We start from the raw sequence: 16,729 nt of genomic DNA on the forward strand, positions 1-16,729 counted from the left end.
GTAGAAGTGATTGTGTACAGATTGTTTTCCATGATACCACGACAAATATAAGAACCATCTTTCTTAATAACGCAATTGTCATTAAAAGAAATCGAATATCCATCAAAAGACAATTTAGAAACTGAAATTAAATTTCTTCTAGGGTAGACTTCCTTCGCGAATTGACTTTTCTTCCCTTGTTTATGATCATCCCAGCTATCCTTCTTATCCATCTCGAGCCTTTTCTCTGGCATGCATCTTGGTCAGTATTGCACCCTTCTAGCGCTCTTTTCACATGCGTCGTCCAAACCGTCCCCTACTGACTTGGACCCCTTTATCCTGCACACTTAAGCAACTATTTTGCGGATAATACATGCAATTCACGACATACTGACCAGTAACCAAGGCTTAGAATACGACTTATCAGCGCCCTAAATGCACAAAATTTTAACCCAAAACCAATGCATGACACGGGCCTTATCAATACATTGGGCAACATCTCCCCTATAATCAACACATGCCCAGAATCCAACAATAAGAATCCAACAATAAGCAATATCAGTTCCAGAACATATTAACAGTCATCATTCCTTGATCCCTAATCCCTAAACATATTAACATTCATCATTTCTTGATTCCGTGGAATTTACCAGATTCATAATCACATATCATTTGTAAACTAATATGATAGAATACAAAATAGAATGCATATCACCAATTATTTCACACCCCAACAGTTGGATCTTCACCCATGACGTCAAATATTCAAACTATGTCAATAGAAGTGAATAACAATATGAATCTTCACTTATTTCATGAATATAGTCAGCAAATATTCAAGTTTTCAATACTTTATCATAACTTAACAAAACCGTGTAGCAAAATCCATTTTCATGCACAAGATATTAACCTATCATATTATAAAAGATATTTCATGTAAACTCATATGATGAGACACGTATTGTCACATATATCGTCATGCATAATAGATTGACACCATCGCAAATTTTCACGCATAGTCCTTTTATGTGCTTAGTGACATACTAGTGTACGCGGACATAATCAGAATCAGATGCAAATGCGGATTTCGTCCTCGAGAGGACTCCGCACAGACCACCAATTTAGGGTGCACATAATCAGACCACCCATGAGGGTGCATTTCAGACAGACGATCCTCGCTTCGGTTATCCAGAAGATGAGTGACCACAGATAATGCAGTGTTAGTGCCCCATGGTATGCCAATTATACTCACATAATGAGGCACTCTTTATTAGCACTAAATAATCCTGCAAGTATATTTGGTATATATATTATTACTAAAGGTCAGGACCGGATATCGAACACATGGAAAACAATCACAAATTGTCTACCTTCTACTAAACTTCTTTTACTATTTGGAAAAACAAAAGATTTTGGATTTTTGAAAATAAAAACTCGTGAAAGCTAAAGTAAACAACTTTTGCAAATATATCACAGAGGTAAAAACATATGAGATAAGGGAATTTCAGGGATGTACTTTCACAGTTATGGTTATACAAATTTCAACTGCAACATCTTAGCACAACTCATACTTTACTAGAACGAATCACATAAATATTGTCCATGCGACACAAATGTAGATTACATGCACTAGGGGTGTCAATCCTAGATTTGTAACTCCTAAAAGCTCCTAAGACTCTCAAGATGTCATCACTCTTAATTAATAGTGTTATTTTAAGGGAATCTAATTATAGTATCAACTAAGATCTTCTAACTTGCCAACCTCCTCTCACGATTATGTAGCAAGTCAATAGATCATCACAAAATGTAGCTAAGTCCAATTAGAATATAAAAATTTACATGTTCACTTATAGTATAATAATTTAAATTCATAAAATGAGACAATGCTTTCCTCCAATACATATAAGTACCGAAAAAATAAGATGATGGAAGTAGATATTTAGTCTCCAACTAATTCTTGAAAATAAAAGAATGATCCGAAAACCAAAAAGTATATTGATATGTCCAATTAATAAATTGCCATTTGTCACTTCTGTTCACCATATATTAACATAATTAGTGAGAAACACCTATAAATAGATGGAAATAGAATTCAATATAAATGTTATGAGTTAGATTTAGTTCCCTGTTTATTTAGCTCCATATTTCGAATTTGTTTCGAACGTTAGATTTTATTCCATATTTTTTCAGCTCCATATATCGAATACAAACAAATATTATGAGACTAAAAGATCCCGGTATATTTTGAAGAATTTAGGAGTAAAGCTCCTAGGGTGTGTTATTGCTAACTACTCCAACTAAATAATATGCATTAGATCATTAAATCAAGACATAAAATTATTTAGCTACGGATATCAATATAGTGTAAAAAAATATCAATTAAGGGTATTAATGTCAATTAACAAAAAGTTAGATATAACTAAATTTTTAAAAATATCCCAAAACTTTAAATGAGTATAACTATTTCAATTGAAATTATTTTTTTACACAACATACAACAAATTAAAGATAATTTAAGGATTCTAACGAGACCTCACTTGCATATGTTCCGATGTCAAAATTTAATTATTTTTTTTTGAATTTTCGTATTTTTCCCGTATCAGCTTAATGTAAATATAGGTATAAAAATATGTCAATATACTATATATACAATGTCAATACAAAATTGTGTTGACATATTCAAGGAATCACATTGATATTTTTTTATATACTATATTGACATTTTGATAAAACCTCTAATTTTGGCAGTTTTCTAATATTTTAAATTTAAATAATAATAAAATGAAATTACACATGACAATTTATAGATCACTAGATCTCTACATATCTTGTAGTTTTAAATTAGTTGTAGTTATCAATTAAAGGCTGAGTTAGCATGATCACTCCCCATAATTCCTATATGTATAAATTGCTATACCAATATATCTATAAATTGTCATAATCTTCGTAGCATGGCCAGTTTTCTTTTGTGTTTTATCAGAACTATTCAAAGTACTTATGTTAAAGGTAAATTTGATAAAACAATTTCTTATTTGTTTTTACGTGATTACTATGTGACCCATTGTCTTGATAAATTATGATTAATTATGTGATAAAAAAAACTCATGAAGTTAAATATGAGAATATGGTGAATGATTTGATAATGTGTTATGCCCTATTTGGTCAATTGAGGTAGTATATTCTACATTAAAGTCTTAATTCCTGAATTAAGTCTACGTGATTGCATATAGAATCTTATTTGCTAAATAGTGATAAATATGTGAATTTTGGATATGCTAAATAGTGATAAATATGTGAATTTTGGATATGCGATGGTATTCAAAGAATTGTAATTTATCTGTTTGATATGATATGGAGTAAAAGAAGTTGTTGATCTGTATGTTAGAGATTACTGGATATACGTATTGAGATGAAAATAAGTATACTTGACCATGTTTATGCCCCGTGCTTGAGTATGTTATGTGATACACTCTGATTTTGCACTGTTTTAAGGCCATTATTTGGTCCGTTTTGAGTGTCAAAGTTACATTACATGTCCATTATTTGCATATTTTATCTATTTTGGTATTTTGACGAGTTTTGTGAGAAATGTGCAAAACAGAGCTTGTGCAAAACAAAGCCTAAAATATAGCTAAAAGTCGAATTTGGAAATATGGAGCAATCCAGGAGTCTAGCATTCGCTGCAACACAGCCAGCGACCGCTGGCCGCCGACAACCACTGAACAGGTAGCGGTCCGCTTCAGAAAAGTTGAGCTGAAAAGAGGAACATGCCCAGTGACTACTCCCGGAGATCCAGAAGCTACGGGATGATTGCCAGCGACCGTTGAAACAAAGTCCAACAACCGCTAGTAAAGAGACAGAAGCTACCGATCACTCGCCAGTGACCGCTGAACAAAGTACAACAGCCCACTGGAAAAACGCGACGCACAGAATTGACCTACTTTCTCTCCAAAGATTTACCATATTGTGTTGCATATTTGCCATAGTTATGGGACATGAAAACATGGCTACAAATACCCCTCAAGCTTCATCAAAGAGATCTTCTTTTTTCTCCATATTCCAGAGAATAATATTTGAGAGTTTGACATTGTTCATCAAGTTCAAGGGTTTTGAAGAAAGATTCAATAGAAGATCAAGGCTACAAGGATTCAACCTTTGGGTTTTATTACATTAGTTATTACGTTTTCTTTGTTTTCGATAAAAACTATGTCTTTAGATTATTCAATCATGTGTAACTAAATTCATAGAACTCCAAGGATGTCTTAGTAATGACTTTGGTTATACAATTCCTTTTTATTTAATATCCATTTTGTTCATTACTTCGCTTCTATTCTAAGTGTTGGATAATTGTTTCACGTTTGAATGACACATTCTGTGATGATCTATTGACTTGCTACATAATCGTGAGAGGAGGTTGGCGAGTTAGAAGAGCTTAGTTGATACTACAATTAGCTTCCTTTAAAATGACACTATTAATTGAGAGTGATGACATCTTGAGAGTCTTAGGAGTTTTTAGGAGTTACAAATCTAGGATTGACACCCCCTAGTGTATGTAATCTACGTTTGTGCCGCATGGACAATATATATGTGATTCACTCTAGTGAAGTATGAACTGTGCTAAGATGTTGTAGTTGGAATTTGTATAATCATAAGTGAACAGATGTTGGAATTTGTATAACGATGGACAATATTTATGTGATTCGTTCTAGTTAAGTGTGAACTGTGCTAAGATATTGTAATTGGAGTTTGTATATGGTGAACAGATGTGACAAATGGCAATTTATTAATTTCACACATATTAATATGCTTTTTAGTTTCCGGATCATTCTTTTATTTTCTAAATTTAGTTGGAGACTAAATATCTAACTTCCATCAGCATATTTTTTCGGTACTTATATGTATTGGAGGAAAGCATTGTCTCATTTTAAGGACTAAAATTATTGAACATGTAAATTTTTATATTCTAATTGGGTTTAGAGTCGCTTGGGGAGAGAATTACCATCGAGTAGAGCTTGAGTCCATTTCTTCAGTTGATATGATTAGAAAGGGAGTTAATGCGCAACATACTCTGAGACACTTAATCCATGTGATACATCAGATGATGCAATTAGACTAGGAGTGTAACATCGAATACATACCAAGAGAAAAGAATCAGGTAGCTGACTGGTTTGCTAAAGATGGTCTTAGTTTACATGCAAATTTTCTTTTATTTCAATTTTCACCTAGAGAGGTAGTTAAAGATGTTATTGGTATTTCCACTAACTCATTCCACTCACATTTCATTTAAAACTAATATATATAAGTAAGATTCATATTCTATTAACTTTTTTCTACCCACTTTTCTTAACATTTTTTAAAGACCGTATCGCTAAGAAATGGAATTCCTAATTGCGGACAAAGAGAGTATTACCTGATAAGAATCAAAGTTAGCAACAAAGTCTTATATGATTTTTTAAAGATAATTATACGACAGTAAATATATAATTTATTATTAAATAGACTACTGCCATCCACTATTTATGACCATCACATTTAATATTATTAAAGTATATAATAAATTATTATGAGTCTAATTTCAGTGTTTGATGAAATTATTTTAATAAGAATGGAACTTTTAAAGCATCATCAAAATATATAAATAGTTTTATATCAAATAAATATTTAGAAGGAAAACATTAGGTATTTTAAAATAAATAAAATAAGTATAAATAAGAGTGAATGGCAAAAATAGACTCTTGACTGCCCCCGACAAATTTTATTACCATGAATAGACTTTGGACACAAGGGGTACGAGATCCTTTTGCAATTTTTAACATGTTTGCAAATTTTAAAGTTTTTACCAAAAGGGTATCTTTGTCTATTGCCTATATTCACTAATATGCACCATTTAGGCGTAAGCGAAATGATTTTCAATCATTCAATGGGTATCATTTTTTAATTTCAATTTCCGTAAATTTTCTATTTTTACTCTTAATTCTTTCTAATTACATCATTTTTCTTGTTATTCTTTCTTTTTATTTGGTTTTACGGTTGTAAATTATTGAATAAAAAATACTTCTTTTGTCCCACTCAAGATGTACACATTCTTGAGTGGCACGAGATTTTAAGAGGAGATATTAGGTGACATAAGTATAGAGAAAAACTAGTTGAATATTAAAAAGAGGGGAAGAAGAAAAATATTTATTTTTTAAATATAAAAGATGAACGTTTTGAGTGGGACAGTGTGGAGCATTAAATTAATAGCCACTAATATATTGAACTTATAGAATTTTTTACTTTTTCGTGCAAACTTCAAGAATAGATAATTGATAAACTTTTAGATTTTTTACTCCTATAATGTTTCTCATACGAGTTTTCTGGCCATTGATAAACTCTTAGTGTTGTTTTTTTGCTACATGAATCTAAATTGATATTGACGTGACATATATAATCTCAAGTAGCATTAAATAAAATTTTCTTTACATATTAGCTTGGTTCTACAATAAAAGTGGAGAAACTATTAGTCATCTTCAATTGTCAAGAAATTAGCTGCATTCAACGTAAAATGTTTGAATAATATACAAAGTATAACAAAAATATATCGGGGAAGATATTGATGATGCCGGCAATAATTGTTGCTTTAAATTATGTTGGCATGGTTTTATTTTATTTTATTTTGCTTTTATCTAACAAACAAAGAAAATAAAATTTGGATCAAGGAAAAATAATTTTTATCACAATCTCATATGTCAAATCAAGTAAGACTTATCAGTTCAAATCACACTTAGGGTTATAGTATACTATTATTTTTTCCTATTGAACTTACAATGTTACAACATAACTTATTCATGGTATGGTAAAAACGTTTCAAATAACACTAGGGTTAAAACGAGCATATTTTCGAAAATGATCATTTTTCTCAAACCCTGCGATATATTTTTCATTAAGAATCGACCAAGCCTCTATTCCTCCGCAATTGGAATCCAATAAGATGACAAAATTACCTCCAATCATAGTTTCAGATTCATAGTATTGCGGAATGTAGCCTGACATCCACACAGGTTTCCCCCACCCAAAATCAACCTCGGAAAGACCAATATTTGCCCAACTGGTGAAAGCAAGCCAAGTACCTTCTTGAGGCATCTCATTCCTAAGCGCCTCCAAAAGTTCATACACACCATCGCTCCCCAATCGGCTCACAAACTCACCATCTATTTTTTCTATCCCCTTTTTCACCTCCCTCACCAGTTCTGTCAACTCCTTTTCCTCAGGGTTTCTCAACACGCTCACTGTCGGCCACACTAAATTACCAAAACTATCATCTGGAAATGGGGGCGTCACCCTTCTCCGAAGGTTGACCCCTTGACTCATTACCACAGGTTTCACATCTTTCTCGGCAGCCACCGTCTCCAAGAAGCATTTTAACATCACAGCGGTCACCACATTCACTCGCGACACCGTGGAGCTAGGGCTAGAGCTATTTATTTGGGCCTTGAGAATGGATAAGGCAGAAGCATCGAAAACGTACCTTCTCCACATAAACTTCCCGGCGCTCAAGTATTTTCCTAGCAAGTTAATTGGTGTTAAGTTGTTTGGCAGTGAGGGCTTTTGTGGAAAGGAAGATTGAGCTACACAATTCAAGGGAGCAAACCCTAATCCCTGTGCATTGGCTGCCCAACGTTGGAGAAATGTCGAGGCTGAACCCATGTCTGCAATTATATGATTAAACTTGATACACAAGGCTATGCTACCGCAGTCGAAACAGTTCAACTGAATCAGCATTACACTATCACCTGGACCTGGTGGTTTCTCCTCTCTAGGAAAGAACTTTTTCGTCGATTCAACACTAGGGTTTTGTAGAAAATCGCTCAATCGGGCCTTCACTTTGGCGACGAAGAATGGAAGGCCTTGGTCGTTGCAGTCTGCAGAGAGAGCATCTCTGATAATTCCGGCAAAGGGATAGAAGGTGACCAGAGTTTGAGATAGTGACTCCTTTAGATGTTGTATTTTGTCACTCCTGTCGTTTCCCAAGTAGTATAAAGCTACGGGTACGTATGAAGCAACCGAAGCCTGATCTAGCAAAGAAATATTGTAAACTCTAAGGTGAGGAGGTGTTGGTGAAGAGGGTTTTATTTTCTCCACTGAAATAATATTGCTAATTTCCATTCTGATTTTCTTTTTTCTTGTACTATTTTTGGTTACCGATTAGCTTGATTTCTAATTTTCCTTTTATAATAAGTTTTGTTAGCTCTAGGAATAGGGAAATTAATTTTTTGGGATATCATAAATTGCTACTAAAGTTTAGTTAGGGCTACTTAATACTTTAATGGCTTGATTTTTATTTTTCCTTTTATAATAAGTTTTTGTAAGCTCTAGGAGTAGGGAAATTAATTTTTGGGCTATCATAAATTGCTACTGAAGATTAGTTAGGGCTACTTAATACCCGCTCTGTTCCATGTTAATAAAGTCATTTTTCTATTTTGGAAAATTCCAAGTTAATTGAGTCATTTCTATTCTTGGCAAAACGTAATTATCCCTTTTATTTTATTCTCTCTTCATCTCTCTTACTTTTTTCACCATCAATTTAAAACACTATTCTTAAACTCCATGCCCAAAAGAAATACCTCTATTAACAAGGAACGGATAGAGTACTTTATTGTCCTAGTATATGTTGTTCACTATTGCATACAAATATTTGCATAAAGAATAGAGCAATTAATCAACAATTTATTATTGCGTTTTACATGAGATATTGATGACAAGATAAGGATGCCCACGTTCATTATATCGGTTATCAGGTATAGAATTTGTGATAAAATTTTAATATAGATGGTGATTAAAATGATAAGGTTTAATTTTTGATATGTTTATTGTATAATTTTTTATATTGAATAGCAGAGTAGGACCATTAATGTAATTCATGTAAATCTTAAATTTAATAGAAATAGCAGAGTAGGACCAATAATGTAATTCATGTAAATCTTAAATTCAATAGAAATTTGATAAAGTATTAATATGGATGGTGATTAAAATAATACGGTTTAATTTTTAGCATGTTTATGGTATGATTTCTGATATTGAATAGCAGAGTAGGACCATTAATGTAATTCATGTAAAACTTAAATTCAAAAAAAAATTGAAAGCTATCTGAACTAACCATAAATAAAAATTAGTTATGATTAAATTGTAACAATATACTATAGTCAATAAGATTAAATCTGAATTTTCCCATAATTAAACAAACGAAACATCAATTTCCTACTGATGTACACATCCTTATTGATATAATTCCATTTTGAAATAACAAATGTCCATATTACTTATATAATAAAGTTTATATTTACTAAGTTAGGAGTGCGATCAATTGCTAACTCACTCCTTAATTACTAATTACAACTAATTTAAAATTATAGGATTTTAGAAATCTAGTGGTCTAACACTTGCAACGTATAATTTTCATTTTTATTAAATAAATTGAAAAAGATAAAAAAAACTACCAAATTAGAGTTTTGGATGAAAAATGTCAATAATAGTGATTTGAAAATATCAACACAATGCTTTGAGAATATCAACACATTGTTTAAGAATGATATTCTACATGTATTATATTGACATATTTTATATACTATATTGACATTTGTTGCTATACGAAAAAATTGAATTTTTTTTTTTTTTTTCAAATTTTGACATCGGAACATATGCAAGTGAGATCTCGTTAGAATCCTTATGAAATTATCTTTAATTTGATATATGTTGTGCGAAAAAATAATTTAAAAATCAAGAAAGTTATATGCGTTTTAAAGTTATGAGATATTTTTCAAAAATTAGTTACAACTAATTTGTTGTAAATTGACCTTAATACTCTTATCGACGTTTATTGAGTTTTCTTGTTGATATTACATATTCAAATTTGAAAAAAAATAAAAATGTTCTTGGATTGGAAGATAAAGAAAAAAATAGACAGAACCCGTTTTTTAGCGTTAGTCATGTCATTAAAAAAAACAATTCAAAAATATAAGAAAAAGTTTTCATTTTTTAAATAAGATTATTTTTTTTCAATGTCCCAAAATGGTAATGAGAATATTTTTTTTATGCATGAAGGGAGTTATTATATAACTAATAGTCATAGGGATGTCCATTTTATGAATAGGTAATTACAGTGTTTGGTATGTAACAAATTATAAGTCTGACTTTGAGATATTTTGAAATTTCAACTTCTTCTCATTTATTACATGACTCATATAGTCATAGTGATGTCCATTCTTTCGAATTGGTAATCATAGTGTTTGGTATATGACGTGAAGTATTAATGACAATGTAACACCTCCTACCTGACCATCCGTCGGCTGCATACGTGATATCATAAAAGAGGTGCCATCAAGTATGGTAATTCAAAATTTTATATTTCTAAACCATTCGACATCCAAATACTTAAATAATTATTTACAATCACAACAGAGATTATTCAAACTAAAATTTAGTGTTGACATGCCACTGTTAGGTTTGGTATACTGAAAAGCATGTTTCGAGCACGAATAGAATCTTGCTTGTATACGAAAAACTCTACAAACCACTTTTAACCCGATTTTATATTATTCAAGCAGTTTGCACGAATAGAATAAATATATTATTACATTGTGTTTACTTGTGCATTTATAAGATGTTTTACAAATATTTAAATGCATAAGAAGCAAACAAAGTCTAAGCCTTTGTTTTAGTAGACCGGTTGTGGGCGTTGTTCACTTTAAGGTAACACGGTCAGTTCTGAACAAAGAAAAAGAAGAATTTCACAACCCAGATAGGCTTAGACTACCTATCTTGAAAGGTTGCAATGTCAGTCCGCATTTTTCTATGCCTTACAGAAATAAGATGACATTGGTGTGGTATAGCCCTGCATTGATCTAACAACACAAGACATGTCTTTATGCTCATGCGATGCAAACGTTGGTTTCTAACATTAGGGTTGTCAATCTTAAATATGTAACTCCCAAAAGCTCCTAAGAACCTTGAAAAGTCTTCACTCTCAATTAACAGTGTCAGTTTAAGGGAAGCTAATTGTAGTGTCTACTAATTGGACCTAACTTGCTAGAATTCTTTCACAATTATGAATCAAGTTATATTAGATCAGCACAAAATGTGTCACTCAAATGTGAAGCGTCAAGATTAACTTAGGGAAGAAACAAAGTAAAAACAAAACGGATATTAAATACAAAAAGGAATTGTATAACCAAAGCCGTTACTAATTGTCACGCCCGCATTTTCTAAGGATAGAAAACACGGTTGATCACGACTAGGGGAGGATTAGAGAAGCGGGGAAGAAAGAGGGAAACACACACTTTTGACCAAAATATTTTAAATAATTGAAATAACTTAGAAAACAACATAGTATCATTTCAACGAAGTACCAACTTCTAAAGAAATAAAGACTAGAAAGTAAACAATTTTGAAAAGAGTTAGACTCTCAATGCTAAAAGAATTTTAAAGAAAAGACACATTGCGGAAGCGTTCAAGACACGGAAAATGCCGAGTATGAAGACACGACATATCCAACGATACTAAGCAAGTCATAAATAATCCATGAATTATGCTCAACATCCTCCACGCCCGTCGTCGCTCAATCTGCACATTAAGAAAACAAATATGCAGGGCTGAGTACTTGATGCACTCAGGGGACACATGCCAAATCAGTTTGTCAAGCCATAACGAGTGATCCTGGGGGTTTTAATTGAAAAGAACCCAAGTCACTAAAAGCATTTTCACATAAAATTCGGTTGCAACCATTTTCCATCCACATCACCATCACCATATCTGAACATACATGACAAGGAACGTGGCCACGAACCAAGTCACTAGACCGGCCAACTCCAAAGAGATAGCGCACGATCTACTGGGTGTACACTAGTCCGAGTAGGGTTTGCGGCCCTACTGGGACTCGAATTCAATTAAACATACATGGCATAACCACTTCAGATAGGTTCATTCAAACACAAAACATGGCAAGACAAACAATTTTCACCTCCTTTCACATAAAAATAGTATTTAGGACATAGTCCTTATTTAAAACGAAAGCCCATCTCACAAGCTTAGCTCCTCCACAAACTTCCTGTCTCAACCACAACAACGAGCACAATTTCACCTTTTTCGAAAAAAACATGATATGCAAAATTAGATTTTGCAAGATAAATTTAATTTAAATCAATGCATGCATCCTACTTGCGTGTGTGTTCAAAACATCCTCTAACTTTTCGTCGAAATAATATAAAGTCCTCATATTTTTTTCCGATTTAGCTAATCGCCAAGGAAACTGCCCAACACTATTTAATTAGACCCAAACTTATCCAATACTGAATCGGCCCAAATCAAATAATTAAGATAGCCCAACTAAAAGAAGTGGTCTAAATCATGATACTCACAAAAGAGAAGAAAAATAATTGTACTCCCAGTCACTACACCATACGTGTATATACATATTTTCCAACCCAAAATACACTTATATCAATCCCCACTTTAAAACTACTAATTAAAAGAATTTAAAATATATGCTCCCAACCCAATTCACGAATGTGTACAAAAAAAGAAAACAAAAATAAAAGTAAACAAAAATTAAATAAATGTAGATGCATACTCCCAGCAGTCATTATCTGTTTCTCTCTTTCATCATTCTCAAAAATGCCTCCTGTAAAACTCACTCTCTCACACTCTCCATTACTCTTCTAAACTTCACAGATCATCTCTCAATATTTGGTGTCTCAAATTAGGAACTACAAATTCCCCAAACTAGAAGCACAAAGCTGACATCTTTCTCCCTCTCGGTCTCTCCTCACCGACGGTAAAACTCGCCGCCGCAAAATCGGTTCGGCAGCTACTGTCAAAACACTACCGCCTCAGCATACCGTCGCCGATCAGCTGCCGCCGCTATCACGGCCTCTCCGTCGCCGCCGAGCTCCATTCACAACTGGAAGTCACGATGTCTCCATCTCTTCTTAGTCCAGTTACGTTTTCCCCTTTCCCCTTTAATTCTCTATTTTTTTTTCTTTTTATAAGATTTTAAATTTTCCTTCAAAAGGTTTAAGTTTATATAAATACTTCATAGGGCCAAATACTTCTACGGACATATTCAAGATCGGAACTTTAGCAACATTGCATCATTCGACAAATTTCAGCAATTTCCTACTAAAACCCAATTTTGGCAGTGAACTAAAGTGAATGCATGAAAGTATATTATTGAATTGGGGAAGAAAGTGTATACCTTGATAGCAATGGAGAAAAATTTGGATTTGCAGGGAGGAATTGGATTCGCAACTGCTCGGTTTTTCTCTAAACTGTGACAAGAAAATTGTGCTATGGATTTAATAATCCAGGGATGGTATTGAACTGAAAAGAAATTACCTTTACGGAAGAGAGGAAAAACTGCACTGAGATTGTGAAACGGCGTTGATAAAAATGCAGTTGTGGGGAGAGATATATAATGTAGAGATTTGATTCTGTTTGTTGGAGAGATTTTAGGGAGTGGAGGTTTTGGTGAAGAGGAAAACGTGTAGAATAGAATTAGAAGAAGGATTTATTTTTGACTGAGTATTTGACTGTAGGAATTAAATAGGGGTTTTGAATAAATGGCTATATTAAAAGTATCCCAATTGAATTAGGATAAATGGCATAGGAGAGAATAATAATAATAGACAAAAGTGATAAGGCCCAAAATATATAAGATTTTAGTATATTAATTAAACTGTGGTGTATCATTATTTTAGTACTTTGGTGTTATTCCAAGTACATAGACGGACGCACAATTTTACACCGGTGACTCTCACATCAAACTCATCGATTATTTTCACCACACAATTAATCAATGACCAAAACAAGCATCCACTATTTCCATTCGCAACTAATCAAAACAAAGACAGTACTTTAATCAAGGTCTATCACTCGCTCTTTCTCAAAATAAAACTCAACGTGAAAAGGTACTGAAAAGACGGGTGTTACACTAATACATCCCTAGAATCCTATGAATTTAGTTACATATGATGTAATAATTGTTAGGTTTGGTATACTGAAAAGCATGTTTCGAGCAGTTTCGCGCGAATAGAATCTTGCTTGTATACGGAAAACTCTACTATCCACTTTTAACCCGATTCAGTATTATTCGAACAGTTTCGCACGAATAGAATCAATATATTATTACATTGTGTTTGCTTGTACATTTATAAGATGTTTTATAAACATTTAAATGTATAAGAAGCAAACAAAGTCTAAGTCTTTTGCTTAGTAGACTGGTTGTGGGCGTCGTCCACTTTAAGGTAACACAGTCGGTTCTATGCAATGCTTTGCAAAAGAAAAAGAAGAATTTCACAACCCAGATAGGCTTAGACTACCTATCGTGAAAGGTTGCAATGTCAGTCCGATTATTTCTAAGCCTTTCTGAAATAAGATGACGTTGGTGTGGTATAGCACTGAATGGATCTAACAGCAAGACGTGTCTTTATGCTATCTACTGAAATACTAGGTCTTGATAAAATACTATTTCTTAATCAACATACGTTAGCATTGAGCATACGGTATTGATTATACTACTTTGACTTATCAAATGGTGCAGGTTTTTCGCAACCCAATAATCCTGATATATTGGGTAGTGGTGATTTGTTAGGTTTGGTATACTGAAAAGCATGTTTCGAGCAAGTTTCGCGAGAATAGAATCTTGCTTGTATACGTAAAACTCTACAATCCACTTTTAACCCGATTCAGTATTATTCGAGCAGTCTCGCACGAATAGAATCACTATTATTATTACATTGTGTTTGTTTGTGCATTTATAAGATGTTTTACAAACATTTAAATGCATAAGAAGTAAACAAAGTCTAAGTCTTTTGCTTAGTAGACCGGTTGTGGGCGTTGTCCACTTTAAGGTAACACGGTCAGATCTATGCAATGTTTTGCAAAAGAAAAAGAAGAATTTCACAACCGAGATAGGCTTTGGCTACCTATCGTGAAAGGTTGCAATGTCAGTCCGCATATTTCTAAGCCTTACTGAAATAAGATGACATTGGTGTGGTATAGAACTGAACGGATCTAACAGCAAGACGTGTCTTTATGCTATCCACTGAAAGACTATGTCTTGTTAAATACTATTTCTTAATCTACATATGTTAGCATTGAGCATACGGTATTGATTATGCACTACTTTGACTTATCAAATGGTGCGGGTTTTTCGCAACCCAATAATCCTGATACATTGGGTAGTGGTGATTAATATCTAGCGGTGCTAGGATTGCTATTATGTTGAAACGTGCGCGAGGTGAGTCTCGTTTGATAATGTCCTCAAGAGGAGCTCGAACAAGGTTTTATTATTCGGAAAACTGGCCAGTTGGAGTTTTATTACTCTATGAATAATAAATAAATGTTTCTTGCTAAGTCCACTCTTGGAATTAATAAGATGTTAATTGATTAAGTCCATAGCAGACATTAATTAATTAATGGATATTTATATCTTAAGCGCGAGAAATAAATAATAAACAAAGTGGAAACCCAGATTACTTGTAATTTCGGATTTGGATGGGGAGAGTTCAATATTACTTCTGTCGTGGCTGCTCGTAATATTCCAATATAAGCTTGTATTAAATTGTGGGTTCAATTTAATTAGTAAAAAGCTAATTGGGGGAGTCCATATCCAAAACCTTCCAAAGATCCCTGTCTGGGCCCAAAAGGAACTTAATATAAATAGGAGAATAAAGGAGACAAAATTAACACAATTTTTATTCTCAAATTTTTCAAAAATTTCGAACTCTCCAGCTGTGGAGGATTTCGAATTCTTCACCTATTCTCAAAAGGATTTCTTCTGTCTTTTTTATTTAAGTCCTAGTATTCTAGTAAGATCAGCCCACACTGATATTGGAGTACAGTTCGGGAACAAGAGAGAAGATCCGTGGTCTAGTATTGAAGATCATCACGTGGAGAAGGCGCGAGCAATCGACGATTCTTTGGAGAATCAATATCGGTAACTCTAAACCGTAGAATTCATGTTTTAGGATTTACTTTCTTTGAGCATGAATTATTTGCGTTCTAGCATGCAATTATCTGTTTAACATGTGAATTGATTAATCGCATAATCGGTCAAATAGATCATACGTCTGATTTATTTGTTTTGTACAAGTCTTCCGCTGTGCAAGGGGCTCCAAACCCCAACAATTGGTATCAGAGTCTATTTTTGGCTGTGATTATGTGGATTAATTTCATGTTATGTGAATTGCTTGAATGAATATTTTTCTTCGTTGCGTGGCTGTGAATTTTCGTATGGATGAACATAACGTATGGACGAAGAAAAGAAAGGCCGCGACTTCTGTGCTGCGTGATTTTAGGGATGTTTTATGCATGAATATGTGTTTAGATTAATCAATTCTTTGATAAGTAATCATTACACATATATGACAATTGTTTGTTTATTCCCAAAATTCATATGAGATTCAATTTATATCCCGTTGTCGCATTACGCACGGAACGAGATTTTAATTGACTTGGCGGCGGTGGCTTTTGGTGGCTATTCGAGAGCCTGCTAACTGCAGCAGCCCTTGACGTGATTCAGCGGCTGTGGTCCGAGAGGGAGCCTGCCGTCGGCGGCTTCCGGGACTCGTAGGCAACAGCACGAACAGCAGCGACAGTCCGTTTGTGACAGCGGCGGCGACCGGAGTTCAGGCTGCCCAAGCTGTCAGGCTGGGCTGTCTCGACGCGTCGCTGGCAGCAACGGTGATGACGCAGCAGCAGTTTCGTGTTGGGGCAG

General features: G+C 33.6%; 1 protein-coding gene and 2 long non-coding RNA genes across 3 annotated transcripts; 1 reads left to right on the top strand and 2 right to left on the bottom strand.

Annotated features, from left to right (window-relative positions):
- Positions 1–6,683: 6,683 nt before the first annotated feature.
- On the bottom strand, positions 6,684–8,155 carry LOC125205218 (epi-neemfruitin B 7-O-acetyltransferse L7AT-like). Its single transcript, XM_048104045.2, has one exon. The coding sequence runs from the start codon at positions 8,122–8,124 to the stop codon at positions 6,826–6,828; it is 1,299 nt and encodes a 432-aa protein (XP_047960002.2). The 5' UTR covers positions 8,125–8,155; the 3' UTR covers positions 6,684–6,825.
- Positions 8,156–10,976: 2,821 nt separating this feature from the next.
- LOC148923017 (uncharacterized) lies at positions 10,977–13,728 on the bottom strand. The gene is made up of 3 exons (XR_016132555.1): positions 13,348–13,728; positions 13,208–13,280; positions 10,977–11,577 (listed from the first exon to the last, which is right to left on the bottom strand). It is a non-coding gene; the product is annotated as an uncharacterized LOC148923017 (long non-coding RNA).
- Positions 12,614–13,533, top strand: LOC148923018 (uncharacterized). Its single transcript, XR_016132556.1, has 2 exons — positions 12,614–12,949; positions 13,052–13,533. It is a non-coding gene; the product is annotated as an uncharacterized LOC148923018 (long non-coding RNA).
- Positions 13,729–16,729: the final 3,001 nt, after the last annotated feature.

This window comes from Salvia hispanica, chromosome 6, assembly GCF_029641045.1.
Source record: "Salvia hispanica isolate PSC_SH4W2 chromosome 6, Shi_PSC_v1, whole genome shotgun sequence".
Classification (NCBI taxonomy): Eukaryota; Viridiplantae; Streptophyta; class Magnoliopsida; order Lamiales; family Lamiaceae; genus Salvia; species Salvia hispanica.